The 26,082-nt window shown below is 36.2% G+C and overlaps 1 protein-coding gene across 2 annotated transcripts in view; it reads left to right on the forward strand.

The window, feature by feature from the left end:
* Positions 1-26,082, forward strand: part of TOP2B (DNA topoisomerase II beta) — a gene marked incomplete at its 5' end in the record, with an annotated part of 65,445 nt that overhangs the window by 33,274 nt on the left and 6,089 nt on the right. For both annotated transcript variants that reach the window (XM_079704491.1, XM_079704492.1), the window contains 24 exons: positions 1,063-1,164; positions 1,247-1,384; positions 3,282-3,420; positions 3,736-3,893; positions 4,026-4,151; positions 5,085-5,195; positions 5,282-5,387; positions 6,669-6,778; positions 7,110-7,202; positions 7,300-7,414; positions 8,802-8,923; positions 9,127-9,275; positions 9,844-10,075; positions 12,337-12,471; positions 13,063-13,263; positions 14,261-14,456; positions 14,601-14,692; positions 17,505-17,660; positions 17,820-17,903; positions 19,725-19,919; positions 22,036-22,180; positions 22,403-22,564; positions 24,019-24,220; positions 25,144-25,220. In XM_079704491.1, the coding sequence (XP_079560617.1) occupies positions 1,063-1,164; positions 1,247-1,384; positions 3,282-3,420; positions 3,736-3,893; positions 4,026-4,151; positions 5,085-5,195; positions 5,282-5,387; positions 6,669-6,778; positions 7,110-7,202; positions 7,300-7,414; positions 8,802-8,923; positions 9,127-9,275; positions 9,844-10,075; positions 12,337-12,471; positions 13,063-13,263; positions 14,261-14,456; positions 14,601-14,692; positions 17,505-17,660; positions 17,820-17,903; positions 19,725-19,919; positions 22,036-22,180; positions 22,403-22,564; positions 24,019-24,220; positions 25,144-25,220 (3,346 nt within the window). The remainder of the gene's footprint in view (positions 1-1,062; positions 1,165-1,246; positions 1,385-3,281; positions 3,421-3,735; positions 3,894-4,025; positions 4,152-5,084; positions 5,196-5,281; positions 5,388-6,668; positions 6,779-7,109; positions 7,203-7,299; positions 7,415-8,801; positions 8,924-9,126; positions 9,276-9,843; positions 10,076-12,336; positions 12,472-13,062; positions 13,264-14,260; positions 14,457-14,600; positions 14,693-17,504; positions 17,661-17,819; positions 17,904-19,724; positions 19,920-22,035; positions 22,181-22,402; positions 22,565-24,018; positions 24,221-25,143; positions 25,221-26,082) is intronic.

Genomic DNA, 26,082 nt, shown 5'->3' on the forward strand with positions numbered 1-26,082 from the left:
TTATAGGGAGAGAGAATGAGTTTGGGCAAATGCATATGCCAACTAGAGCCTCTCCCCTTTGATCAAGAATGCAATAGTTTTGGGGCTTCCCTGGTGGCGCAGTGGTTGAGAGTCCGCCTGCTGATGCAGGGGACACGGGTTCGTGCCCCGGTCTGGGAGGATCTCACATGCCGCAGAGCGGCTGGGCCCGTGAGCCATGGCCGCTGAGCCTGCCCGTCCGGAGCCTGTGCTCCTCAATGGGAGAGGCCACAACAGTGAGAGGCCTGCGTACTGCAAAAAAAAAAAAAAAAAAAAAGAATGCAATAGTTTTTCTGGAAGCCCCATCCAGTAGACCTCTGCTAGCATCTCTGGCTAGAACTGGGTCAAGTGGCTACCTCTAGCTGCGAGGGAGTCTAGATTGGTGAATATTTTTAATTGGGTATGTTGCCAGTTAAAAACAAACAAATTTGGGTTTGTCAGTAAGGTAAAAGGAGAGAATGGATATTGATTGGACAACTGTCAGTGGCTGCCACGGTCCCTAAGTGTCAGTCTTGTGAGTGTCACTGCCACCACTAGGCCAGTGTTCGTTCTCACTTTCATGTTTCTTTTTTTTTTTTTTTTTTTTTTTCGGTACGCGGACCTCTCACTGCTGTGGCCTCTCCCGTTGCGGAGCACAGGCTCAGCGTCCATGGCTCACGGGCCCAGCCGCTCCGCGGCATGTGGGATCTTCCGGGACCCGGGAACGAACCCATGTCCCCTGCATCGGCAGGTGGACTCTCAACCACTGCGCCACCAGGGAAGCCCTCCATGTTTCCTTTTATTCGATTGCTTTCACTTTGTATGGAGTCTTATGGAGTTGCTAATTGGCTCCATGGCCAAATAAGACTTTATTTTTTAAATCCCAACTCTGGCATTCTGAGACTCATCTTAACTCTTTGGAAAATAGGGTTAATAATATAGTCATACTGAATTCACAAAGTTGTGGTGAAGATTAAATGCTCATTCTAGAAAAAAATGAATATGTAACTATTTTGCTACCTTAACTATAGAAGATTTTGGATTCTATTTTTTTTCCGTCTTTAGGGTGGACGGCATGTGGATTATGTAGTAGACCAAGTTGTTGGTAAACTGATTGAAGTAGTTAAGAAAAAGAACAAAGCTGGTGTGTCAGTGAAACCATTTCAAGTAAGTGATGTTTTATATATTCTGTTGAATTATTAAATAATATCAGTTCTGATATTGACCTTTTTTGATATGTTTTCAACAGGTAAAAAACCATATATGGGTTTTTATTAACTGCCTTATCGAAAATCCAAGTTTTGATTCTCAGACTAAGGAAAACATGACTTTGCAGCCCAAAAGTTTTGGATCCAAATGCCAACTGTCAGAAAAGTTTTTTAAAGCAGTGAGTAAAATCTGTATTATTTTTCAGTGTTTTTTGTTTTGTTTTGTTTTTTGCTTTTTTATTGAGAGTTGATTAAGTAGATTTCTTGATTTATTTATTCTAATTATTCTAAATCATTCTAATTATTTGGATTAGTTTCTTTTTTATATTAATTGTGGGTACAGGCATCCTTATACTAAAAACTAATATGCTTTGATTCTGAAAACTTCAAAGGGTAGATAGACACTGTTTCATAAAGCAATCGATTATTTTGCCAAGCATTAAAGTGGGTACTCATGTAACTAATTGTGTTTTTAGCTTCGCATTGTCCTTTATAAAGACAGATTTGCCTCTAAAAAGTGTACTGGTCCTTATAGGACTCCTGATTTCATCCTTTCTACTTATTTCAAATTCATATACTGATTTTTACGTTTATGTAGTTTTTAAAAAAAAATTTTGGTAACATATGCATAACATAAAATTTACCATATTCTACATATTTTAAATTTTCATTTTACTTTGTGCATATTTATTTCGGCTGCCTTAACTTTCCTGAAACAAGGTGAGAGTATAAATAAATAATAAATCTTCTATTTATAACTGAGCCTTGTGGCTACTAATAATTTCTCATAGCCTCTTATGTATCAGCAAGATTTGCCTCAGTTCTCTTGTTCACCAGGACCATCAAACATATGTTAAATGATCATATCTAAAGTGCCTTTAAATATGTTTGCCCTGGGAATGTAAAGATGAATAAATTACAGTCCCTCCTCTTTGTAAGTTTATAGTTTTTTGGAGGAGTATCATGTAATTGCAGTAGAAATAATATTTTTATCAAATTCTGGTATTGGAATTTCAAAGGTAGGGTCTCACAAACATGTTTTTTAGGTTTTAGTTAAAGGCCTATAGAATAGTACTGTTGGGTCTAATCATAATGAATTCTGAATACAGATGACCTAGTGTTAATGATAGCCCAAATTTCTGCCCTCATTAACAGTTGTAATTTGATTTTAGATTTTACACATTTTCATTTTTGGCAGAGAAAGTTTAGATTTGACAACATAGTTCACTTCTTTTTATATCTGAAACATTCCAGAAAACTATTTCATACACCTAAAATCAAACTACCCAGGTTGATGAAAAATAAATAACTCCAACTTTTGTTTGGAGACGCTTTACTTTTTCTTGCGGGGAGGTTCGGGGGAGGTTTGACATCTTGTCACACATTAATTCACTGCAGAATGACACATATGTAATGTTGAAATCCTCAGTACCAAACTTTTAAAAAATAAGGACTATTCATAAGGTTTGTTTTGTTTTGTTTTTGTTTTTTTGGCCACTTCATGAGGCACGTGGGATCTTAGTTCCCCAACCAGGGATTGAACCCATGCCCCCCTGCAGTGGAAGCACAGAGTCCCAACCACTGGACCACCAGGGAATTTCCCATAAGATCTTGAGTTTATCCTAATGTTTCCTTCATGTTAATATTTCTTTGTCATAGGGAATTCAAGATTCACATTTTTGTGTTGAGGGACATCAAAAATGTCAGTGTCTAAAATTTCCCAGGTAGTAAATTCATAGGTGGATCAGCTTTTACTGTGTTAATTTTCACAAAACTAACTTGTAACAAAAGCTATGTATATTTCTTATGTAGTTTATTGTAATAGAACTTTTTTCATATGTAGTAAAGTTGGCCTTTTTTTCATGTGTTTACATTTCAGTACAATAGGTCATTGTGAATAGCTGCCTGAGTGAGTTTTACTGTAGTTAGAATAATATTTACCAGCATATATCACAATTACTATCATCACTACTATTGTTTTGCCTTATAACTGCACAGATTCCAAGTATTACACTAGTTTTAGCTAAGTGTATAAACTTCTTGCTTGCTTGTATATTATTACTCTTTGATTTTTAGGCCTCTAACTGTGGCATTGTGGAAAGTATCCTGAACTGGGTGAAATTTAAGGCTCAGACACAGCTGAACAAGAAGTGTTCATCAGTAAAGTACAGTAAAATCAAAGGTATTCCCAAACTGGACGATGCTAACGATGCTGGTAAGGTTCAGATTTTTTTTTTAGATTTTAAGTTTGTGTTTATTCAGTTAGAGACTGTTTTAACTTTCTACATATAGAGCATAGGGTTCTAAGTTCAGAGTATGGTTTTTACTTCACTAAAATTGCCATATGTACCACAGATTACTGATTTTGGGGGGCAGGAGTTCCATAAAATGCACTTAATTTTTAAGTTACCCTGAGCATGGTGTAAGATGCTCTTACAGCGCTCCGTGGTCACTGCGATCATCAGTCTCTCGGCTCCGCGCTCTCATGGGCGGACTCGAGAACTTTGGAATGTGTGTCCTCTGCCCCCAGGTGGCAGGCACTCCCTGGAGTGCACGCTGATACTGACGGAAGGGGACTCTGCTAAGTCGCTGGCCGTGTCCGGACTGGGCGTGATTGGGAGGGACAGGTACGGGGTCTTCCCCCTCAGGGGCAAGATCCTCAACGTGCGGGAGGCCTCTCACAAGCAGGTGCGTATCTGCGCCCGTGCCCGGGGCACGTGAGTGCCTTGCTAGCACTGTGAGCTTTATGCGTCCCTGCGACTCACCTTTGGTCTCTGGAGACACTCTAAAACACTTTCCATCCTTTTCATGTTTGCACAGATCATGGAGAATGCAGAAATAAACAATATCATTAAGATAGTTGGTCTACAATACAAGAAAAGTTACGATGATGCAGAATCGCTGAAAACCTTACGCTATGGGAAGATTATGATTATGACTGATCAGGTTGGTTTAAAAGTTGCCACATATTAAAATATATCTTTTTCAGAATGTCCTTTTGATATTTGTTTCATGAGATTTGTCCCAAGATAGTAGACGCGGAAGTGATTGTATTTACATCCAGGGGGAAGCTATTGTTTAATGGCACAGTTTGTGTGAAGCACGTTCTACATTATCTAATTTATGGTAACCACCTCTTTGGTTAGGTATTTTAAAAATATTTTTAAATGCAACAAGTATGGGAAGAGTAGAACACACTGTAGTATTATGGGGTTGAAACCCACCTATCTATAAGCAGGAAGGAAATGGTGAAATTTACAAGAAAGATTAATCAATAGGATAATGGCTAATATTTGTATATGATGGCATATTTTGGGATGCACAAAAAAATTGGAGGACCTGAATGGTGAAATGGCAGTAATTAGGAAAGAAGTAGAAAATTGAAAAGGAAGAATTCCACATGCATCCAACTGCTTGTCTCTTACATCCTCTAATTGAAAGGATTTCTAGAGAAAATATTCAATGAGAAGCTGCTGTATAGTTTTAAGCAGAAATTTATCAGTTTTTATGTTAAGAGAAGACTTGTGAATACCTGTACTCCATGGATTTCTCCTTCCAGTGAAGTAGCATTATAACCCTGTTTCATTAATTTCCATCTTTAAATCATTCTTTTAGTGAAATCTGGGCAAACTATAAAAAAGATAATGGTAGCATATTTAATGACAGAAAGATTTAGTCTGTCACTTAGCTATATTCTTTATTTGAATTTTAAGAAAAAAATTCTTTACTGTGATCATCCAAAGAATGTTTTGTAAAGCACAGTTGTAAAATTTGAATGGAATTTTGCCTCATTGCTGCATTCATACATCTAAAAATTTGGTTTTGTAAGTAATTATATTTCATAAATTATTATAGCACTCTTTACTAACATTTATTTAGGATCAAGATGGTTCTCACATAAAAGGCCTGCTTATTAATTTCATCCATCACAATTGGCCATCACTTTTGAAGCACGGTTTTCTTGAAGAGTTCATTACTCCTATTGTAAAGGTACTATTTACATTAATATATTTTTATACTGTTGTCTTAAACAGTGGCAGAAAAACTAATTTTTTTATTATTATTATTCATTTAAGGCTAGCAAAAATAAGCAGGAACTTTCCTTCTATAGTATTCCTGAATTTGATGAGTGGAAGAAACATATAGAAAACCAGAAAGCCTGGAAAATAAAATATTACAAAGGTTTGTATTCTAAAACACTTAAATTTTGTGAAGTTACTAGTGACGTAAATTTATTTTTATGAGAGCATTGTAAAATATTTTGAAAGTTTGTCTCTTTTAGCTTTCAGAAACAGCTATGGCTGATTTTTAAAAGAATTGTTAGGGAAAATTTTATGTAAGTAGAGAGAGTAGTATAATGGGCTTCCCATGTTCTTAAACAGTCACCGTTTTGCAGCCAGTCTTGTTTCATCTGAACTCTTGTCATTGCCACCCCATTAGTTTGAAATAACTTCCAGGCATTAATTATTTCTATACTACTTTAGTATGTATCTCTAAGAGAATTTTTTTTATTGTCCATAATACCATTATCATACCTTTCTTGAATAACCTTAAATATTCAATCCAGGTTAAAATTCTCCTGATTGTATTAAAAATGTTCATTTTTATAGTTTTTATTTTTTTTTGAATCAGGATCCAAACAAGGCCCACACATTGCATTTGGTTGATAAGTCTATTTAATCTTAATATATTACTTCTCTTTTCATATTTTTTCTTGTAACTTATTTGTTCAAAAAGTTGGATTGTTTGTCCTGTGTAATTTCCCATATTCTGGATATTGCTCATTATCCCTATATATATATTTTTTCTTGTGGAGAGAACATTTTACGATCTTCTCTCTTAGCCATTTTCTTTAATTAATTAATTAATTAATTAATTTGGTTGCCCCGGGTCTTAGTTGTGGCAGGTGGGCTACTTAGTTGTGACTTGTGGGCTCCTTGGTTGCGACTCCTGGGCTCCTTAGTTGTGGCTTGCTGGCTTCTTAGTTGTGGCTTGCCGGCTCCTTAGTTGTGGCATGTGGGCTCCTTAGTTGTGGCTCATGGGCTTCTTAGTTGCGGCATGTGAACTCTTAGTTGCAGCATGCATGTGGGATCTAGCTCCCTGACCAGGGATGGAATCTGGGCCCCCTGCAATGGGAGCGTGGAGTCTTATCCACTGTGCCACCAGGGAAGTCCCTCTCTTAGCAATTTTCAAGTATACAATATAGCGTTATTGACTATAGGCATTATGCTGTACATTAGATTCCCCAGAACTTACTCATCTTAAACTGAAAGTCTATACCCTTTGACTGACATCCCCCCATTTCCCTCTCCCCCCAGCCCCTGGCAACCACCGTTTTATGCTGTTACTATGAGTTTGACATAGATTTTTTTTTTTTTTTAGATTCCACATATAAGTGAGGTCATACAGTATTTGTCTGTCTCTGTCTGGCTTGTTTCCACTTTTATTTTTAAAATTGTGCAGGGTTGGGTACCAGTACAGCTAAGGAAGCCAAGGAATATTTTGCTGATATGGAAAGGCACCGCATCTTATTTAGATATGCTGGTCCTGAAGATGATGCTGCCATTACCTTGGTAACAAAGTTCATTTAAAAAAATCTCTCCTAATATCCATTCCCTCTTTCTGCCATACTTTTCTTCCAATCCTGGTTTTCTGTGATGTCTCTTTAGAATTCTAAGCCCAGCCTAGTTAATCTTGGTGTCATTCCCCATCACCACAGATTATGCCCTTTCATAATTCTTTAATTCAGACACCACTGTTCAAGTGTATTTTTGATAAAAGCATATTGGAAAAAAGTTAATTTCCCAGAAATTAATAATTAGTTATTTGCCTTTATAAATTTTAATTTTGTAATGAAATTATTTTTATTTTTAATGTATGAAATTGTTACCTGGAATCTTTCAGGCATTCAGTAAGAAGAAGATCGATGACAGAAAAGAATGGTTAACAAATTTTATGGAAGATCGGAGACAGCGTAGGTTACATGGCTTACCAGAGGTTAGTCATAAAGAGTGGTGATCTGGGGGAAGAAAGAGAAAAAGGCTAAAATTCATGCAGTAATCATGACATAATTGCTGTATAACTTTTCTCTTAGCAATTTTTATATGGTACAGCAACAAAGCATTTGACTTACAATGATTTCATCAACAAGGAATTGATTCTCTTCTCAAACTCAGACAATGAAAGATCTATACCATCTCTTGTTGATGGTAAGTAGCTTTTGTTTAACAATCTTTTTCATTTTTGTATGTCATTGAGTATATTTTAATTTCATGTACTTTAACCCATCCTTATAATAAATTTAAAAACTCTGAAGTTGCTCTCGAGATGTTTAGTAGTTCTGAAATTTTATATTCTTTATTTGAATCTTTCAAACCCTTTTTGAACTTTTAAAGAAAATTAACTTGCAAAATTTTAAAGCTTTTGCCCCAAGTTGTTGGAGACTTTTTAAAATAAAAAGTAAAATGTGATTTTGATAAGTTCTAAAGTATTTATTGGAGACTGAATTTTAAAAACACCTTTACTCCTCAATACCCAAAACCTAATGCTTTTAACTTATTTAACTTGACAGAAAAGTTAAACTGTTACCCAGTACTTAGAGCAGATTTTAGTCTTCTATCTAGAGCATTTTGATTTTTATAACTTTCAGCAAATTAGTTGATCTTCATGTTCCTTGGTATTTCAGCTAATAGCAGATGATTCTACTAATCCATGTAGTTCTAGCTTTAAGTTACATCCATTCTCTGATGTCTTCCCTAATAATTGCTGTCTAAATTGGTCTCAGATGCCTATAAACTTTTATGCCAATAATTGCATGCCTCTTATTTTACTTGTGTTAATTTTCCTCCTCAATTAGATTGTAAAATTCTCAAGGAAAGTGGCCATATTTTATCATCCTTTTGCTTCTGCCATGCTCTGGGCCCACGATGATGATGATGATAGCTAGCATATACTGAAAAGTTTATTACTGTGCTCATTGGCCTAGAGCAAGAAGAGTGCTCAGGAGGCAGAGTGCTTTGCTTGCATTGTCTCATGTAATCCTTATGATCACCCTATTAGGAAGGTAATTATTTCTGTTACACTGGTGAGGACACTGAGACTTAATGGTTTAATAGGTTGTGGAAAGTCACGTGGCCAAGTTGAGAAGCGTATCCAGATTAGTGAGATTCTAAAGCCTGCATTCTTAACTACCAGAACACATCTCTTCTTTATAAGAGCTTTCCTGATTTAGGATATTCTAATAAGTTTTCAGGCTCATTGATGGCTTGCTGGTACTTTAATCACAACTGGCATTTTGGGCACATGAGTGTTTGGGACTTCCTATGAAAGGAATTTGGTGCCACTGAGCAGTTCTTTAAGACCAGAGGGTGTCTTTCTATTGGTTCTTCACTTTGGAATAGACTGAGATGGTATAAAATGTGTTAGTATGTACTCATTTTGTTACAGAATCTCAAGTAAACAATTCTACTTATTTTTCGGAAGCAAACTATATCTTTGCTTTTTTCACTTGAATATATAAACATTGTTGTCACTAAAAGAAACATTACAACTATATCCCGAGCAATATTTTTAAAAGAGTGTTGTTGTTTTTAATAGGCTTTAAACCAGGCCAACGAAAAGTCTTATTTACCTGTTTCAAGAGGAATGATAAACGCGAAGTAAAAGTTGCACAGTTGGCTGGATCTGTTGCCGAGATGTCTGCTTATCATCATGGAGAAGTAAGCATGGAGATTGGAATTGAGAACTATACTTATGGTCATGAAGGAGGGTAGTAGAAGGATAATTCAGCATAATAAAGTGTTTTTTATAAGTTCTTTGGAAATGTAAAAGAGTTGAGAGTTTGGGTTTTAATAAAAATTAGGAAATCCATTTAGAAAATTTGGAATGTGAACGTTGTATTCTGTCTGTTTCTGTTCTGCAGCAAGCACTGATGATGACTATCGTGAACTTGGCTCAGAACTTTGTGGGGAGTAACAACATTAACTTGCTTCAGCCCATCGGTCAGTTTGGAACTCGGCTTCACGGGGGCAAAGATGCTGCAAGTCCTCGTTACATTTTCACAATGTTAAGGTAATCATTTGCTGATTTAATGGTATAAAGCTCTATTTGAAGTTTATTGGAACTAACTAAATGTGTAATAGAATTGTAACTATGGAGAGAGGGGATTGGGTATTATGTTGAGGGTGAATGTTCCAAATTATTTGATCACATATAGAATGAAATTTGTTGATCTCAGTTTTTATGAATTATTGGTGGAACCAGTCCTAATGAACGTAAGGATTTTTTCTGATCCAACTTTACTTTTTAGGCTGAAGATGGGTTTTGTGGTTTAGTCAGAATAAGAGGAAATCCTTAAGAGGTTATTTATCAATACTAAGAATTTAGGAAGGTAAATCAGTAAATAACTTAAGTAAAACAAGACTGTCTTATTCTGTCTTTGTGCCTGAGAGAAATATATTTGGTAATAAGGTTAGGTAAATTTTATTGTTAAATTTAAATTAAGCACATGTAACCAAAATTCTTAACAAATGCATTCTTTTTAAAAGACTTTTCGAAATGTAAAGTCTTTAATTATGTATGAAGTTTTATTTTCTAAAACCATGATATTGCTCCATGTCTTTCTTTTTCCTTTTATTAGCTCTTTAGCAAGACTGCTTTTCCCTGCTGTGGACGACAACCTGCTTAAATTCCTTTATGATGATAATCAACGCGTAGAGCCTGAGTGGTATATTCCCATAATCCCCATGGTTTTAATAAATGGTGCTGAGGGCATCGGCACAGGATGGGCTTGTAAACTACCCAACTATGATGCTAGGGAGATTGTGAACAACGTCAGACGGATGCTGGAAGGCTTGGATCCTCATCCCATGGTGATTACGTAGAACTTATTGCTTGTGTCATTTTAACAAATGATAATGTGTAAACTACAAAGGCCAGTCATTTTAGAAAAGTAATGGAATCATTTTCATTTTAGAACGTATTGTAGACAGTAAGGACCCTATTAGTGTGTAACTTGTTGTGTGCTCACTGTAAAAGGTATAGAGTTTGGGGGACTTCCCTGGTGGCACAGTGGTTAAGAATCCTCCTGCCTGGGCCTCCCTGGTGGCGCAGTGGTTGAGAGTCCGCCTGCCGATGCAGGGGATACGGGTTCGTGCCCCGGTCTGGGAGGATCCCATATGCCGCGGAGCGGCTGGGCCCGTGAGCCATGGCTGCTGAGCCTGCGCATCCGGAGCCTGTGCTCCGCAATGGGAGAGGCCACAACAGTGAGAGGCCCGCGTACCACAAAAAAAAAAAAAAAAAAAAAAAAAAGAATCCTCCTGCCAATGCAGGGGACACGGGTTCGAGCCCTGGTCCGGGAAGATCCCACATGCCATGGAGCAGCTAAGCCTGTACACCACAACTACTGAGCCTGAGCTCTAGAGCCCACGAGCCACAGCTACTGAAGCCTGTGCACCTAGAGCCCATGCTCCGCAACAAGAGAAGCCACCGCAATAAGACCACGCACCGCAACGAAGAGTAGCCCCCACTCGCTGCAACTAGAGAAAGCCCGTACGCAGCAACGAAGACCCAACGCAGCAAGCAAGCAAGCAAGCAAGCAAGCAAGCAATAAATAAATAAATAAATAAATAAATAAGGAAGGAAGGAAGAAAGAAAGAAAGAAAGAAAGAAAAAAAAAGATATAGAATTTGGAAAAAGCCTGGATATAAGGTTTATTAAAATTTTAAAGTACCCTGTAGTTCAGGCTTTCAAATGTCTTATATAGAGAATAACGTTTTTATGACACAGTTATATGCAACTTTATGTTATTGTTTTTAAACTACTAAGTCATATTAGAGTCATTAAGAAATGCTTAAAGACACCTTGTATATATTTTAATAATCCCCATATTTTTCATTTTTGCCCTTACCTTACATCATTCATCATGTTCAGTTCTTCCCCAAACTCCCTCTAAGAAAAACCCTCAAAAAATTGTCTTACGCTCTTCTACATGATTTAAAATCATCTAGAAATTTCCCTTTATCATGATACAATTAAATACAAGAATATTTTTATTACAAAAATGATAGTGCTCATTGTAGAAAATAAATAAGCAAAGAGGAAAAAATACTCCATTATATAGAAACAAACTTAATATTTTTAAGTATTTCTCTCCAAGTTTGATTTCATGTTTGTATTTTAAAAGAAAATTAGATTATGGGGATGATTTAACATCTTTTTTCTCCTAAATACTTTAAAGTACTTTAAAATATTTCTAACAAGTATCAAATTACTTTTAATGATTATAGCATTTTATTTCAGATACATTTAGAGTATTTATTGTCTCAGTGTATTTGATCAATACTTGTTTCATATATATATATATATATATATATATATCTTCTGTATATGATACTGTGCTAGGTGGTAAGATAAAGAACCATGATCTCTGTCTTCAAAAAGTTAATCTGTTGTCAAGGCGAGACCTCTGGGCATGAAGTTTACAGTGACAAAAGATATTAATAGTTGCTCAGTGAGCAGAAGTGTCCTATGCTATATGCCTGATTTCTTAGTGATGATAACAAATAGGAATTTTAGAAGAGGGAGAGATCACTTGTAATTAGGCTGAGAAGGTTAAGTAAGATGTATATAGATGGATGGGGTGTGGAGAGCTGAATAACCTTCAGGCCTGGTGGATAGAGTGAGTGAAAGTGAGAATATTCAAAATATTCAAGAGAAATGTGGAAGAAGAGTAGTGATCTGGAAGGCAAATCAGCGGAGAAAAGTTAGAAGGTTAGCTTGGCTTGTAATGTAATGTCTGAGGAGTTTGGATTTGAAGGATTTTTAATCTAGGGGAGAAGGAAGGATGGAGGGGTAATAAGCTGGAAAAAAAAAAGGCGATATTCTTGGAAGACCAGGAGAGGTGGTGCTGAGGTTTTGAGATTTGGGGGGCTGTTGAGAGTATATTAACAGAAGCCGTGAATTCAAAATTGAGTGATTATTTGGAGAGGGCCTATTGCCGAGGAGAGGAATTTAGTTTCAGTTGTGTGAACCTGTCGGTAGCAATAGGTCATCGACTAAGGGGCATTCAGAGGTGGCACTGGCACTCAAGTGAGAATTCGGGGCCTTTAGGTATTTTTATTTTTCTCTACAGCTTCCAAACTACAAAAACTTTAAAGGAACAATCCAAGAACTTGGTCAAAACCAATATGCAGTCAGTGGTGAAATATTTGTGGTGGATAGAAACACAGTGGAGATTACAGAGCTTCCCGTTAGAACTTGGACACAGGTTGGTATAAGACGTGAGCTGCCTGTGAGCTGCTTGTGGCAGTTGTGTTAGGCAATCCTTTCTGGTGAGAATATGATTGTTTGCCCTGTGTCTGTAGAATGTTTAAACATTCATGTATACACTTTTGACACATTCATTGGAATATTCCAATGGTAATTTAAAAGTTATCTAAATGTAGAATGACTTAGCTAGCTTTTAAAAAGACTATTATCTTTGTTTACGTTGCAATGACTAGAATAGTATGTAACAAACAGTGCTTTGAACCCTTATAAATATGGTCAATAAACTCATGTCATTCAGTATTGGATCTAAAAGTACACGCATCACCTCGTCAGTGCTAGTTGATGCCATACGCTTTGTACTCTCAGCCTCTTGTTGCCTTTTGAGTATGAGCAGATCAGAACCTGTACCTTGTATATCGTCTTTCTCCATTGAGATCCCCATGTATTGTCAACTATAGTGACTGGGCAGGAGATGATATAGGTGAGGTTTCCCCACTGGAATCGAGAAGTTTTAAAGATTGCATGACTTGTAGAATAAGAACATGAATGTGTGTCATGAAAGAATTACTTATTTTTGAATCTTTTATAGGTATACAAAGAACAGGTTTTAGAACCTATGCTAAATGGAACAGATAAAACACCAGCATTAATTTCTGATTATAAAGAATACCATACTGATACAACTGTGAAATTTGTGGTGAAAATGACTGAAGAGAAACTAGCACAAGCAGAAGCTGCTGGATTGCACAAAGTTTTTAAACTTCAAACTACTCTTACTTGTAATTCCATGGTAATTGACTAGATTTACTATGAATGTAACCTTGCATTCTGTGAGTTGGATTTTTGTAATTGGCTTCATGATGGGGAGTAGCTATAGTAAGTCTGAATGCGTTTCCCCCTGTATGTCTGCTAAAGAATCTAGAGGTACATTCCCTTTCCTCTAATGTTATCCTCTGCTCTTAACCCCAACCCTGCATCTGTGCATCTGGGCTTGAACACACAGAATACACATACCCTCACACACACTGGCTGGAAGTTCTGAGAGTGATTGTCACAGGGTCTCCTTCTGCCTCATGCCTGTCTCTATTAGCATTCTCGTTGTGGAGTTCTTATCTCCTCACGACTCTAATCTGCTTTATTAAACTTTAGATAATTGGGGAGGAAGATAAAAAGTGAACATGTATGATTACCCTGTTCCATTCCAAATTAGCTTTTTAGACTTGAGAAAGAGTAAAAGAAAAAAATCCAGCAATAGCACAGTGACTGAGAAAAAGTGCCATAATCTGCCAGGCAAGGCTGATAGAAAAAGGAGAAAAAGATAGAGAAGAAGTAAAATTTCCCTCTAAATTGAAGTTTGAGTGAATTATAGCCCATTCATAAAAAATAACAAAGAGAGAGGCAAATGCATGTCCATTGAGTAATGAGAGAGAGAGAACTTTAATATTTAAAAACTTACAGATAGAATATGCTTGTTTTTAGTTTGAAAAAAAATTTATTAGGTGGCTTTATAGCCATAGTTCATATAGTTTTAAGTAACCTTTTTTTAAGGACCTATTTTTATCTTTCAAAATTATTCCAATTTTAAATATTTTCATAGTTTTGAGAATAGAATTTTATCAGTTTCTTGGAGCCACCAAAGGAATATTTACTTAATAATTTTGTTCTGGATTTTAGGGGTGGTGTGTATTCATATACGTGTATTATGGTTATTTTAAATACTGTAGCATACAAGTTAAAAATACCAACACAGATTTATATAATCTTCAAAAACTTTGTGTTTTGTTTAGGTACTCTTTGATCATATGGGATGTCTGAAGAAGTATGAAACTGTGCAAGACATTTTGAAAGAATTCTTTGATTTACGATTAAGCTATTATGGTTTACGTAAGGAGTGGCTTGTAGGAATGCTGGGAGCAGAATCTACAAAGCTTAATAATCAAGCCCGTTTCATTTTAGAGAAGATACAAGGGAAGATTACTATAGGTAAGATGCAACCTTTAAAAATTTGAACATTAGTTAAAATGGAAAAAACAAACTTTATTAATAGAAGACGTTTTTATCAGTAGAATATAAACAAATACAAATTGACTCTTTTCTTGATCCTAACTTTATTTTTCCCTCACATAGAGAATAGGTCAAAGAAAGATTTGATTCAAATGTTAGTCCAGAGAGGTTATGAATCTGACCCAGTGAAAGCCTGGAAAGAAGCACAAGAAAAGGTAATCATTTGCAGAACGAGACATTCAGAGAAGCTTTTGAAAGCAACTTCCAAAGCAAACAAAAACCCCAACCCCTAAATTTTGAATTTAGTACTGCTAAAGGTGCTGAGTAGTCTGTTTGGAGACTGAAGTCTTCTGTGTATCCACAAAACAGATAGGGTGCAGGAACTTGCAGTGCACACCCACTGCCAAGCACTTTGCCAGTGTGGCTCAGCCAGGGCCTGGAGAAATGATTCTGGTTGGAGAAGGTTGCTTAGTCTCCTCAGCCTTCTTTCTGAGCCTGCCGTTAAAGGACGGTGGTGGTGGTGGTTTTGTGAGGTTCATGTCACTATCTGGGAACTACACTGGTAACACAGAAATCATTTCCCCCTGGGCAATTTGTGGCCACAATGTGGAATCCACTCACCACTCACTTGATCTGGTTTTGGTGTACGCTGGGGAGACTAGAGACAGAGAATGGTCAATATTTATCAGTATTTATCGAGCACCAAGTATGTGCTCTGACCTATGCTTAGGTCTTTAGCTGGAGATCTTAAACCCTGGAACTTCAGATTAAAAGTCTGATGTTTTATTAAATTGTCCATTTTAGATCATAGAGTACTAATATTAATTCAGTAAATGGGATATTGAAACGTTGAGATTCTTCTCAAGAATAGCTTCTTGCTGTTGTGGACAATTTAAAAAAAATTGAAAAGGCAGTACAGCATTGTGATTGAGAACACATGTACAAAAGGAAGAAAGTTGGAAATGATTAATTTTCAGGTACTTAATTAGAATATTTTATATATATGTAATACTGATAAAGTTCACATCTTTAAAAAATAGTTATGATTATGTGATGTAATTTGAACTGAAACTTTAAACTTCCCAACATTCATGAGTTCTCAACCATAATGTTTTTCATATTTTTCATCAAACTCCATTGAAATAGTGTTTTCATTTACATTAAGTTTTTTTTTAAATTTTGAACTGTCAATAGATTGCCATATGTTAGAGTGAGTAAAATTAGAATAAATTACATATTTAGCAATTACATGTTAAGAGAATAGGTTTATTCATTGTTTGAGGAAAATTGGGTAGGACAAGTTGGGGGAGTATTCAAAATTAAGATGACTCAAGCATGTTGCGTTCCTTTCAATGTGTTTTGTTGCATTCTTAAACCCCAAATTATGGTTTATACACTACTTGCCCTTCTGTATCATTGTTGGTTTAAATTATATCTTAAAAAAAAAGAAAAGCTAGTAAGCTAATGAATTTAATGTTTAGTTTAAAAAAATAAAGGTGTTTAGGGTTTGAGAATGCCCTTCTGGCGGAAGTAGACTTCATGGGTAAAAGCTAGTGCTTGGCTTCAGTAATTTCATTGTTACCCTCAAAATGTTCCCAGCATCTTGGCCGTGTGTTCACTTTGGGGGTTCAAGAAACAAAAGGAAAGAGTGTCCTGTTGTGTAGAGTTGGAGAGGAGATAATTATAAAGCCGATAATTAGAAGATCAAAAACATGGTAGAATTGTCATTGGAACTTGAAGTTTCTTGGTTTTTGTTTTTTTTCCCTGAAAGTATCCTTAGTCATCTTCATAACAATGATAGATACACATATTCATGGAGCACTCATTAACAATACTTGGTGTGTCATCAAAACCTAGAGCAAATAGACTTCTAAAGTGTGGGTCTAAATAGGATTTTATGACACCCTAATAATATTTTAATAGTAGTGTAGCAACCTAAAATTCCATAGCAACACACTATTTCATGAAGAAATTTTAAAAACTGTAGACTGTATTAATTTGTCATAAATTATCTAGGTACTTAATAATCTATTATCAACTCAACAACAGCATTCTTTATTTGGCTAATGTTACTTAATTGAGTTTATACTTTTGTTTATGTAATGAAGCATCTTGCTTTGCAATTTTTATTTTTATTCCTTTACTTCTAAAATACACCTAACGTTTACTTTGTATATACACATTATTTTACTGAAAATTTTAAATTAAATTGTAAAGCTTTTTTTTTTTTTCTCTTTTGATTGCTAGAAGTGAACTTTTGTTTTATGGAGTATCATGGCTAACTCAGTCATTTTTAATTATCTGAGTGCCTTCAAAAATTGAGATGCAATTTTATTTAACAGCTGTTGTTATTTAAAAAATTTTAAAGATGTCACCTATAATAACTTCTATTAAATTCATTGGACTTTGAAATTTAATATTAGCATAAAATTTTTTATTGCAACTGCTCCTATGAAAGAAGGCCTTATAGATAAACTTTGAGAATAGCCCTTGTGACTCTGACTCACCAGCTGTTAAATGCTGGAGTGAGCTTCAGCTTAGTCCTTGAATGAATGTTCTTGCTTGAGGGAATCTTTATCAAGAATTCATCCATAGTGACTGTCTACCTTAGCATATTTATTATAACTGTAAAACATTCTTCATAAGTGATATTTATTTTAGATTTCAGATTGTTCACTCACCAATATAAAGATCTGACAAGATGCATGATAAAACATTAGTTCTGCTCTATTAATTTTAAGATGTGGTGTCTTCTCAAGCAGTTAATTTTCCACCAGATTCCTGGATAGAGGCTGAATATACCATTCCTTTTGATGATTTTATTGTGCATTTTTAGAAAATTTAAACTTTTTATAGGAAATATATTTTCATAGATAATCTCGCAGATAATCTAAAATAAACCCACCATCCTGAAGATGTAGCTTTAAGAGTATAGCATTATGGAATTTTAAACTCAGTATTCAATAAAATTCAACATTGATTTGATATTATATAGGACTTTAATATAAAGTTTATTATTTTTTACAGGCAGCAGAAGAGGAAGAAACACAAAACCAGCATGATGATAGTTCCTCTGATTCAGGAACTCCTTCAGGCCCTGATTTTAATTATATTTTAAATATGTCTCTATGGTCTCTTACTAAAGAAAAAGTTGAAGAACTGATTAAACAGAGAGATGGAAAAGTATGAACTTTTGTGGGTTAAATAATTTGAAACTTTAAGTGCTATCCATATCTTTATTTTTCTTTTCCAGAAATAAAGTTTTATTTAGCCTTTATTTATACATTTGAAAATTATACATTTAAAATTGAATGTTTGAATTGTACTACTTTTTTATTATAGGGGCGAGAGGTCAGTGATCTTAAAAGAAAATCTCCTTCAGATCTTTGGAAAGAAGATTTAGCAGCTTTTGTTGAAGAACTGGATGTAGGTTAAGTCTCCATTAAAATATATTTGGAAAAGTAATGTTTACGAAACAAGAATGAAAATTTTTTAAATTAAATTATCTCAGGGTTTCCTTTAACTGTACAAAAGTTAATATGTTTATAAGCTGCAGAGGATTAAGCTTCTAGCTCTGTGAAACCATAAAGAAAAGTTATATCTGATGCAGATGAATAAAAGCTATGGAGTTGAAATTTAGAATAAATTAAATTCTAATACTCTCTGCTAGTTAAAATTTCTTAACTGACTTCAAATTAGCTTATTGATTCAATTTTAATGTTTTCCCCCAAAGAGGTAAGAGCAATATATATGATTAAATATAGGTACTTTGATTTTTAAAAAGTAGAATGATAGTCTCCTTAGACTTTTTTTTTTTTTTTTTGTGGTACGCGGGCCTCTCACTGTTGTGGCCTCTCCCGTTGCGGAGCACAGGCTCCGGACGCGCAGGCTCAGCGGCCATGGCTCACGGGCCCAGCCGCTCCGCGGCATGTGGGATCTTCCCGGACCGGGGCATGAACCCGTGTCCCCTGCATCAGCGGGCGGACTCTCAACCACTGTGCCACCAGGGAAGCCCTCTCTTGAGACTTTTAATCAAGAAATTTTAATATTTTTTGTTATAGCTTAGTTTTCTCCAGGTAGAATTCCAATTTTAAAAATAAAAGAAAAATGTAGAGAAAGATGTAAATAAACTATAAACTTTTTCTAAAATTGCCTAATTTGTTTTTAAGCAATTAACTCACTTAAAATCTTAGAATTAAATTCACAGTAGCAGTATGATCATCTGATTTTGAGTAGCACAAGGTAAATTACTATTTATTATTACTCATATGACATTACTTATATTCATTACTTTTTAGTTGTTTCATTGATTTACTGTCCACATGTTCTAATTTTATTTTTATGGCCCAAGTCAGAATTCGAACTCTTAAGAATGAGTGTGGTGTATTAGTTGCCTAATAAAATTTCTGGAATTGTTTAGGTCCTATTGTTCTGGGTTCCCTTAATGATCTTTCAAGTGCCATGATATAATTATGCCTTGATTTATACTTTTCTTACATTGTTATGAGTTAGATTTTTTAAAAATTGCAGACCCTTTTTTTTTTTTACTGCTGACTTATACATTTAAAAATTAATATCCATTAAAAATGAAGCAAACTAAAACAATAGTAAAGAATAGCTTCATATTTGTTAACAGAACTGCCTTTTTGTGTGATTTGCTGGGATTCTGATGATACCAGGTCATCAAAAGTCTTGATCCCATAATACACTGTAGGATCCTAGAATTGGAAGGGACCATATAGGTCATTTAGTTACTACCCCCTTGTATTGCAAATGAGAAGCTAGTTAGATAGAACTGGGACTACAGCCCAGGTCTTCTTTTTTTTTTTTTTAATATTTAATTATTTTATTTATTTATTTGGCTATGTCGGGCCTTAGGTGTGGCACGCGGGCTTCTCTCTAGTTGTGGTGCATGGGCTCCAGAGCACACGGACTCAGTAGTTGAGCGCGTGGGCTTAGTTTCCCCATGGCATGTGGGATCTTAGTTTCCTGACCAGGGATCACACCCGTGTCCCCTGCATTGGAAGGTAGATTCTTAACCACTGGACTACCAGGGAAGTCCCCAGCCCAGGTCTTCTGACTTAGAATTATTTGGTTTTTCCTTAGATTAGATCACCTGAAAGGAAAGCTTTGTTCCTTACTGAATGAATAAAGTTAGATTTGACTTCTTATGCAGTAGTAACTCTCTTTTCTAATGAGTTGTTTATGCCCCCACCCTGTTCCCCATCATTAATCATTACACTCCAGAAAGTGGAAGTGCAAGAACGAGAAGATGTTATGGCTGGGATGGCTGGAAAAGCAATAAAAGGGAAAGTTGGCAAACCTAAGGTGAAGAAGCTTCAACTGGAAGAGACAATGCCCTCGCCTTTCGGGAGAAGAATAGTTCCTGAAATTACTGCCATGAAGGCAGATGCCAGTAAGAAGTTGCTGAAGAAGAAAAAGGTACATGTCTCTTGTTTTAGCTCGTTGGTGGACTCCACCTCCATAATGATGTATGTAGGTATTTTAATTTTACTGTGTACTTCAGTCATGCTTTATTTTTTGTTTCTAATATGTTTCACTGTGATTGGAAATCACTTGTTCTGAGAGCAGTTGATCCATACATAGAATGAAGACATATTAGTCAAGGACCCACATATGTGTAAAGACCTACTCACTTGGTTCCATTTCTAAAACGAGAGAGAGGAATACTCTACTCAGCATTCTAAACTAAAATCATGGAACAACACAACAAGAAGTTTATCAACTTTAAAATATAAACTTTAGTTCTATATCATGAGCAATTAAGGAAGTCTTATGAAAAGAGTCTGTTTGGCTTTCAAAGTAAGCTGTCAACTTTTACTATTTATTTTTTTTTACCTTTAGTTAAAAAGTCATCAAACACCGCATGTATTGGCATTGATGAGAGTTAGAGGGGATTTAAAAGTGTGAGATCTGCCTACCCTCCAGCAGGATGGGAACAGTTAGCCAGAGGAAAGCAGTGTCGAGAAGGCTGCTCAGAGCCGAGAAGCAGGGGCCTGACGGTCTCAGGGAGAGAGTCTGATTTTTCTAGGCAGGTTGATTTAGAGCCCAGGGGATATATACGTAGATGCATCCCACAGTCTAAGTAGAGCTTGGAAGGTGAGCCTGAGAGCGGTGGTCTGTACAGAAGAGCTAAGAGTTGAAGCCTGGGGGCACTGTGCTACCAGGGAGATCCCTCTCTTCCACGGTTCTGATAAACGGAGGTCTCACAGGTTCCCCTGCACATAGAACTTGCTCTCTCTTTAGGAAAATGTTTCTCTCCTTTTCTGAAGGTCTTAGCCAGGATCCGTTTTCAGCACACTTCTCTTCACCTTTCATGGTCTCCCCAAGTGACCTCGTTTGTGCCCAGAGCTTTTATCACTTACACTGGTGACTCTTTAATCGATGTCCTGAAGCTGTAATGTTTCCAGGAGGGCCAGGCTAATACAGCCACCAGAACGCCCAACGCCCCGCAGACTCAGCATGCCTGCAGGGACCCATTATCTGGGTTTCAAAACTGCCCTCCCACCTCTGCGCCTGATCTCAGTTCCTGGCACTACCAGCTGTCACTAACATAGGCCGAAAACCTGGGAGTGTTCTCATTTAGTCTGTAACTCAGTCCTACTGACTGTCTATGAAAGTTCCAGATACCACCCTCTTATCTTGGTCCACACCGACACTGTCTTAGAATTTGGTATTTTCCCTGAGCTAATTTAAGGTGAGCCGTGTGGCTCCAGTGATCCTGTCTCTAGTCATCCAGTCACGACTTCTGCCTTCTTCACTTCAGTCCTCTCAGTCTTGTCTCTCACCACCAGAGTGATGTTTCCAAACAACGAGCCTGTTGTTATAGGTGATTCCTGGTGCACAGTGATTTAGCACCTGCATGCCTGCCTGCTTCCATCTGGCTGCCCTTTCCCCTCACCTTTCATTGAGTCCTAGCAGACAGGAGTCTTTATCTTGTGCCTGGGGCGCGCTTCCCTCCTTCCTTCTCCTCACCAGGCGAATCTACCTGATTCTTCAAAGCCCAGTCGGAAAGCCTCCCTTCTCCGTGGTGTCTGCTCTGACCCTGCCCTAGGCCTCCCTCCGTCTGTCTCAGGGTCAGGGGACTTCATTATGTACTGCCAGGCATTATAGGACATGGATTGCTTATTTTCATTCAGTAATCTGAAGATTTTTTTCTAGTATATAGAGGCGTGAGCTATGGGAATGTATTTTTTCAGGTACCTTTTGGTATACTTAGCTATGAGTCTGAAAGCCCCTTTGATAATCAAAAGCTGCCTTCTTATTTTTCATAGTTGGTTTTAAGTAGCTGTCATCTCATAGAAGGTACTACAAGATTAGAGTGATAAGCAGTGTCATCTTCTACAGCTGCATGAGATAAAGTGAAGCAGGGTCTGATGAAAGTCATTTCTTAGGACCTCAATAGAATCACACTTTATATTGTTTTTTTACTCTTAAGAAAAAACGATCTCTTGGCTGGAAGTGTATCTCTAAAGTATATGGTGTTAATTTAACTTCTATTTTTACTTAATGGTTTGGTTTTCTTTTCAATGTGTAGGGTGATCTCGATACCACAGCAGTGAAAGTGGAATTTGATGAAGAATTCAGTGGAGCACAAGTAGAAGGTGCCGGAGAGGAGGCATTGATCCCGTCAGCTCCTATAAGTAAAGGTCCCAAACCCAAAAGGGAGAAGAAGGAGCCTGGTGAGGAATTGGTAGAGTTTTATTGTGTCAGAAAATCTGTATGTTCAGGACATTACTAGATTCTTTTGATTGTACTTTTTTTCTAGTAGTTGAAGTAATGTCTTCAGTTTTCACAAACATTTGTTACTTTATCATGAAGTTTTCATTACAATAGTTTTATTTTTACTAATGACGTTTGGATAAGTATGGATACATATCTTATTGTTGCTCATTTGTTTTTAGGTACCAGAGTGAGAAAAGCACCTACATCATCTGGTAAACCCAGCGCAAAGAAAGTGAAGAAACGGAATCCTTGGTCAGACGATGAATCCAAGTCAGAAAGTGACTTGGAAGAAACAGAACCTGTGGTTATTCCACGAGATTCTTTACTTAGGAGAGCGGCTGGTATTCTGATATATTTTATATTCTATTATATATTATGGTTTGACAAAGTTAGTATTACTCATAAGTTGGTATTATTAGTATCATCAGTGTTTCTGAAGTACTAAACCATTAGTATTTCAGAAGTTATAGTTCATGAAGACAAAAAAACCTTTACAAAATGCTATTTTTCTAGCAAAGTTGGACTGAATTTCTCTAAAGTGAATCACGTTTTCTTATTGATTTTTGTTACAAAGTTTGGGTTGTATTCCCTCCATGGTTGGAAGATGTTTGGTAAAAAAAAAAACATACCTTGGTGTAGTATACCAGCAGTGATGGATCCATAGAACTGCTATGTAGTGTTCTTTTCGTTTTCTACTCCTTGTATCATGAAGAATTTCCCCTACATTAGGAGTCTGGTTCCATATGCACACAGCATAACTTAGATAATTACAGTGTTAGAGTTAGGCTTGCAGAATCCCATTTTGCTAATATATATTGCTGTTAAGCATGTGATTTGATCCTTTCTGATTCATTAATTTGAAGTCTTCAAATAATTAAAAACTGATGTGTCCTATTTTATAGATTCTTCTCAAATTGTGTTAAGTCCTAATTTACATAAAATGAATAATAAAATATTATGATTGTTTTATCTCTGGGAGATACTTTTAAAATTATATCTCAGGCCTTCAGTCACTAAGTGATTGAATTTCTTTTCCTAATGTGCATAGGTTGTATAATAGAGGTGAATTAAAAAAATTTTTTTTTATTATAGTTGATTTACAATGTTGCAGTAGTTTAGAGGTGAATTTTTAACACAGTAACAAGTTACCTGAAAATTAATTTATTAAATGCTTTCAAATTGTATTTAGGCTTTTTCCATACATTAAAATGAAGTGTAAAATTGCATAGCATCCAAATGACTTTAAAACTTTATTCCATAGTATATGCTAGAAATTATAGTAAAACTTAACTTGCATTATACCAGTGTGCCTTTCTCCATAGTTGGTACCTTTTTATGCATTATATTGTTTTGCTATAGGAGTTTTTATGGAAGTGGTTAAGAGAAAGTGCAGCACTTTCTAAAGACCTGTAAGAGTTGTCTTTCGTAATTGCAGAAATGGGAAATCTCATATTAGCAGTCACTTTCACAGTGGCCATAATGACTGCTTTCCTCACTGTTTTGAGTAAGATTTAAGCATGACAAGCAGCATCCTAGTGGCCTCATCAGCTTACCCTCTCCCGAGACATGCAGCATTGCCCCAGAGCCTCCAGGGAATACAGGACAGATGTCAGCACCATCAGCGTAACTGAGGCAGAGTGGTCGACTTTTGTTCTCTAATGCTTGTCTTTTTCTCTTTTTTTCTTGTATATTTTAAGAGACAGCTGGCATATATTTCAAGTGCGTTGTTTGGAATAGTATTTCATGTTGATAAAGCTGGGTTTGAGTTTAACACTCACTCTTATTTTTGTCCTAGCTGAAAGGCCTAAGTACACATTTGATTTCTCAGAAGAAGAGGATGATGATGCCGATGATGACGATGACAATAATGATTTAGAGGAATTGAAGGTTAAAGCATCTCCCATAACAAATGATGGAGAAGATGAATTTGTCCCTTCAGATGGCCTAGATAAAGATGAATATACGTTTTCACCAGGCAAATCCAAAGCTAGTCCAGAGTAAGTAACACAGCAACTGCTGTTCAGCTATATGGTGCAGCTAGGTGTCTGGGCAGCTGCAGCAATCTTATAGTAAGCTCCATCCTAGGTCAGGTCCTTCTCATGAAGTAATATATCTGCTTAATATTGCAGCTGTTTACATAACTGTTGCTATAGTTTAGAGCATGGATTGGCAGATTTTTTCCATAAAGGGCTGGATAGTAAACATTTTAGGCTTTGCAGGCCATATGGTCTCTGTTGCAACTACTCAGTGCTGCCCTTGTAGCAGGAAAGCAGCCATAAATGATATGTAAATGAACGAGCGTAGCTGTGTTCCAGTAAAATGTTGTTTACAAAATTAGGCAGCAGGCATATAGGACATAGCTTGACAACCCCTGGTTCAGAGAAGTTATTAAATCTTTAGAATTGAGAAGGTTTAATTTTCCTCCCTAGCTTTGGCCTTGATTTTTTTCTTGCCTCTGGTGAGCGTGAACACGTAATATGTAGGATGTGAAGTCTGTGAACTATTTCAGATTTTTAAGGAAGTATTTTAACCACAAGCAGTCAAGTATTAGAAGTCAGGTTATTGCCTCTTCTGATGGAGATTCTTTCTTCTTGGATTTTTGCCAATAATTTACTGATGTTAAATTCTGAAGAGGTTCTGTCAACCATAAAATTCAGTGATATTTTGAGTGACTTTAAAGTTTTGCTTTTCTGTTAAATCATTGGTTTGTCTGGTGTCTCTGTGTGTATGCATGCACACTTACGCTTATGAGAGAGAAGAAAGGAGTTTGGTTGCCCTGTCTTTAGCAAAGAGAAACAAATGAAAGAACTAAAATTTTGTTCTGTAATTATAATCCTGCAGTACATATTATATATGAATTGTCAAAGTTGAAACCAGATATTTACATTATATTGTTGTGTTTAATTTTTCTTTCTATTAGAAAGTCTTCCCATGACAAAGGTCAGGATTACGGGAATCTCTTCTCATTTCCTTCATACTCTCAGAAGTCAGAAGATGGTATGCTCATTTAGTCTTTTTGTTGGTTACTTACGTATTATTGCTATGGATTTTTTTTATGAGTAAAAAACCTACCTTCTTTTTACATTTTCCCCAATGTAATAAGGTTAATTTAGTTTTCCTGAGGTGATTCCCAACTGATTGGTCAAAATCAGCATTATGGAAGCATTCAGGTGGAGAAGCAGATGCAAACGTGTGTGTGTGTGTGTGTGTGTGTGTGTGTGTGTGTGTGTGTGTGTGTGTGTGTGTGTGTGTGTGTGTGTGGTGGAGTGTGGGGGGGAGTGTGAGTGTTTTAAGGAGAGAAAAAAGTATAGACAGAAATTCTGGAAGATCAAAATTTAATTTTCATGGCAATGTGAATGGATATATGACAGCTTTTTTTTTAAAGCTACAAATGTACCAATATGCAGATTTGTTTTACTGAACCCTAGAGGCTGAAAGACTAGAACCTGCATAGAAGCACATTTAATCAGTGTGCATACTTTTTTATTGCCTACATTTCTGTGTGGAATTTCTAAGGTCAGAACAACCTAGTTACATTTGAATTACTGTTTTCCATTTTTTAAATAGACACATACATGTAGATAGACAGATCTGGTACAGGTTCTATATGTATTGATAGATGTCCATTTTTGAAAGCATGTCAAAACAGCTATATAAAACTTTCACATCCAAGTTGCCATTTTACGAGTCCCTGTTTTGGTTTGAGTGGGGGAAGGATGGAGGGAGGAATTGATTAATTAAATTGAGTGTAAAAGTAAACTGAAGGTAAGCCTACATGCCTTTTCAATTAACCTTTAATGACGTAAAGTTGATGAACGTTATTACTGATATTCCTGAAATGGTTAATTAGATGTGTAGA

This window comes from Hyperoodon ampullatus (genome assembly GCF_949752795.1).
Source record: "Hyperoodon ampullatus genome assembly, chromosome: 5".
Lineage (NCBI taxonomy): Eukaryota > Metazoa > Chordata > Mammalia > Artiodactyla > Ziphiidae > Hyperoodon > Hyperoodon ampullatus.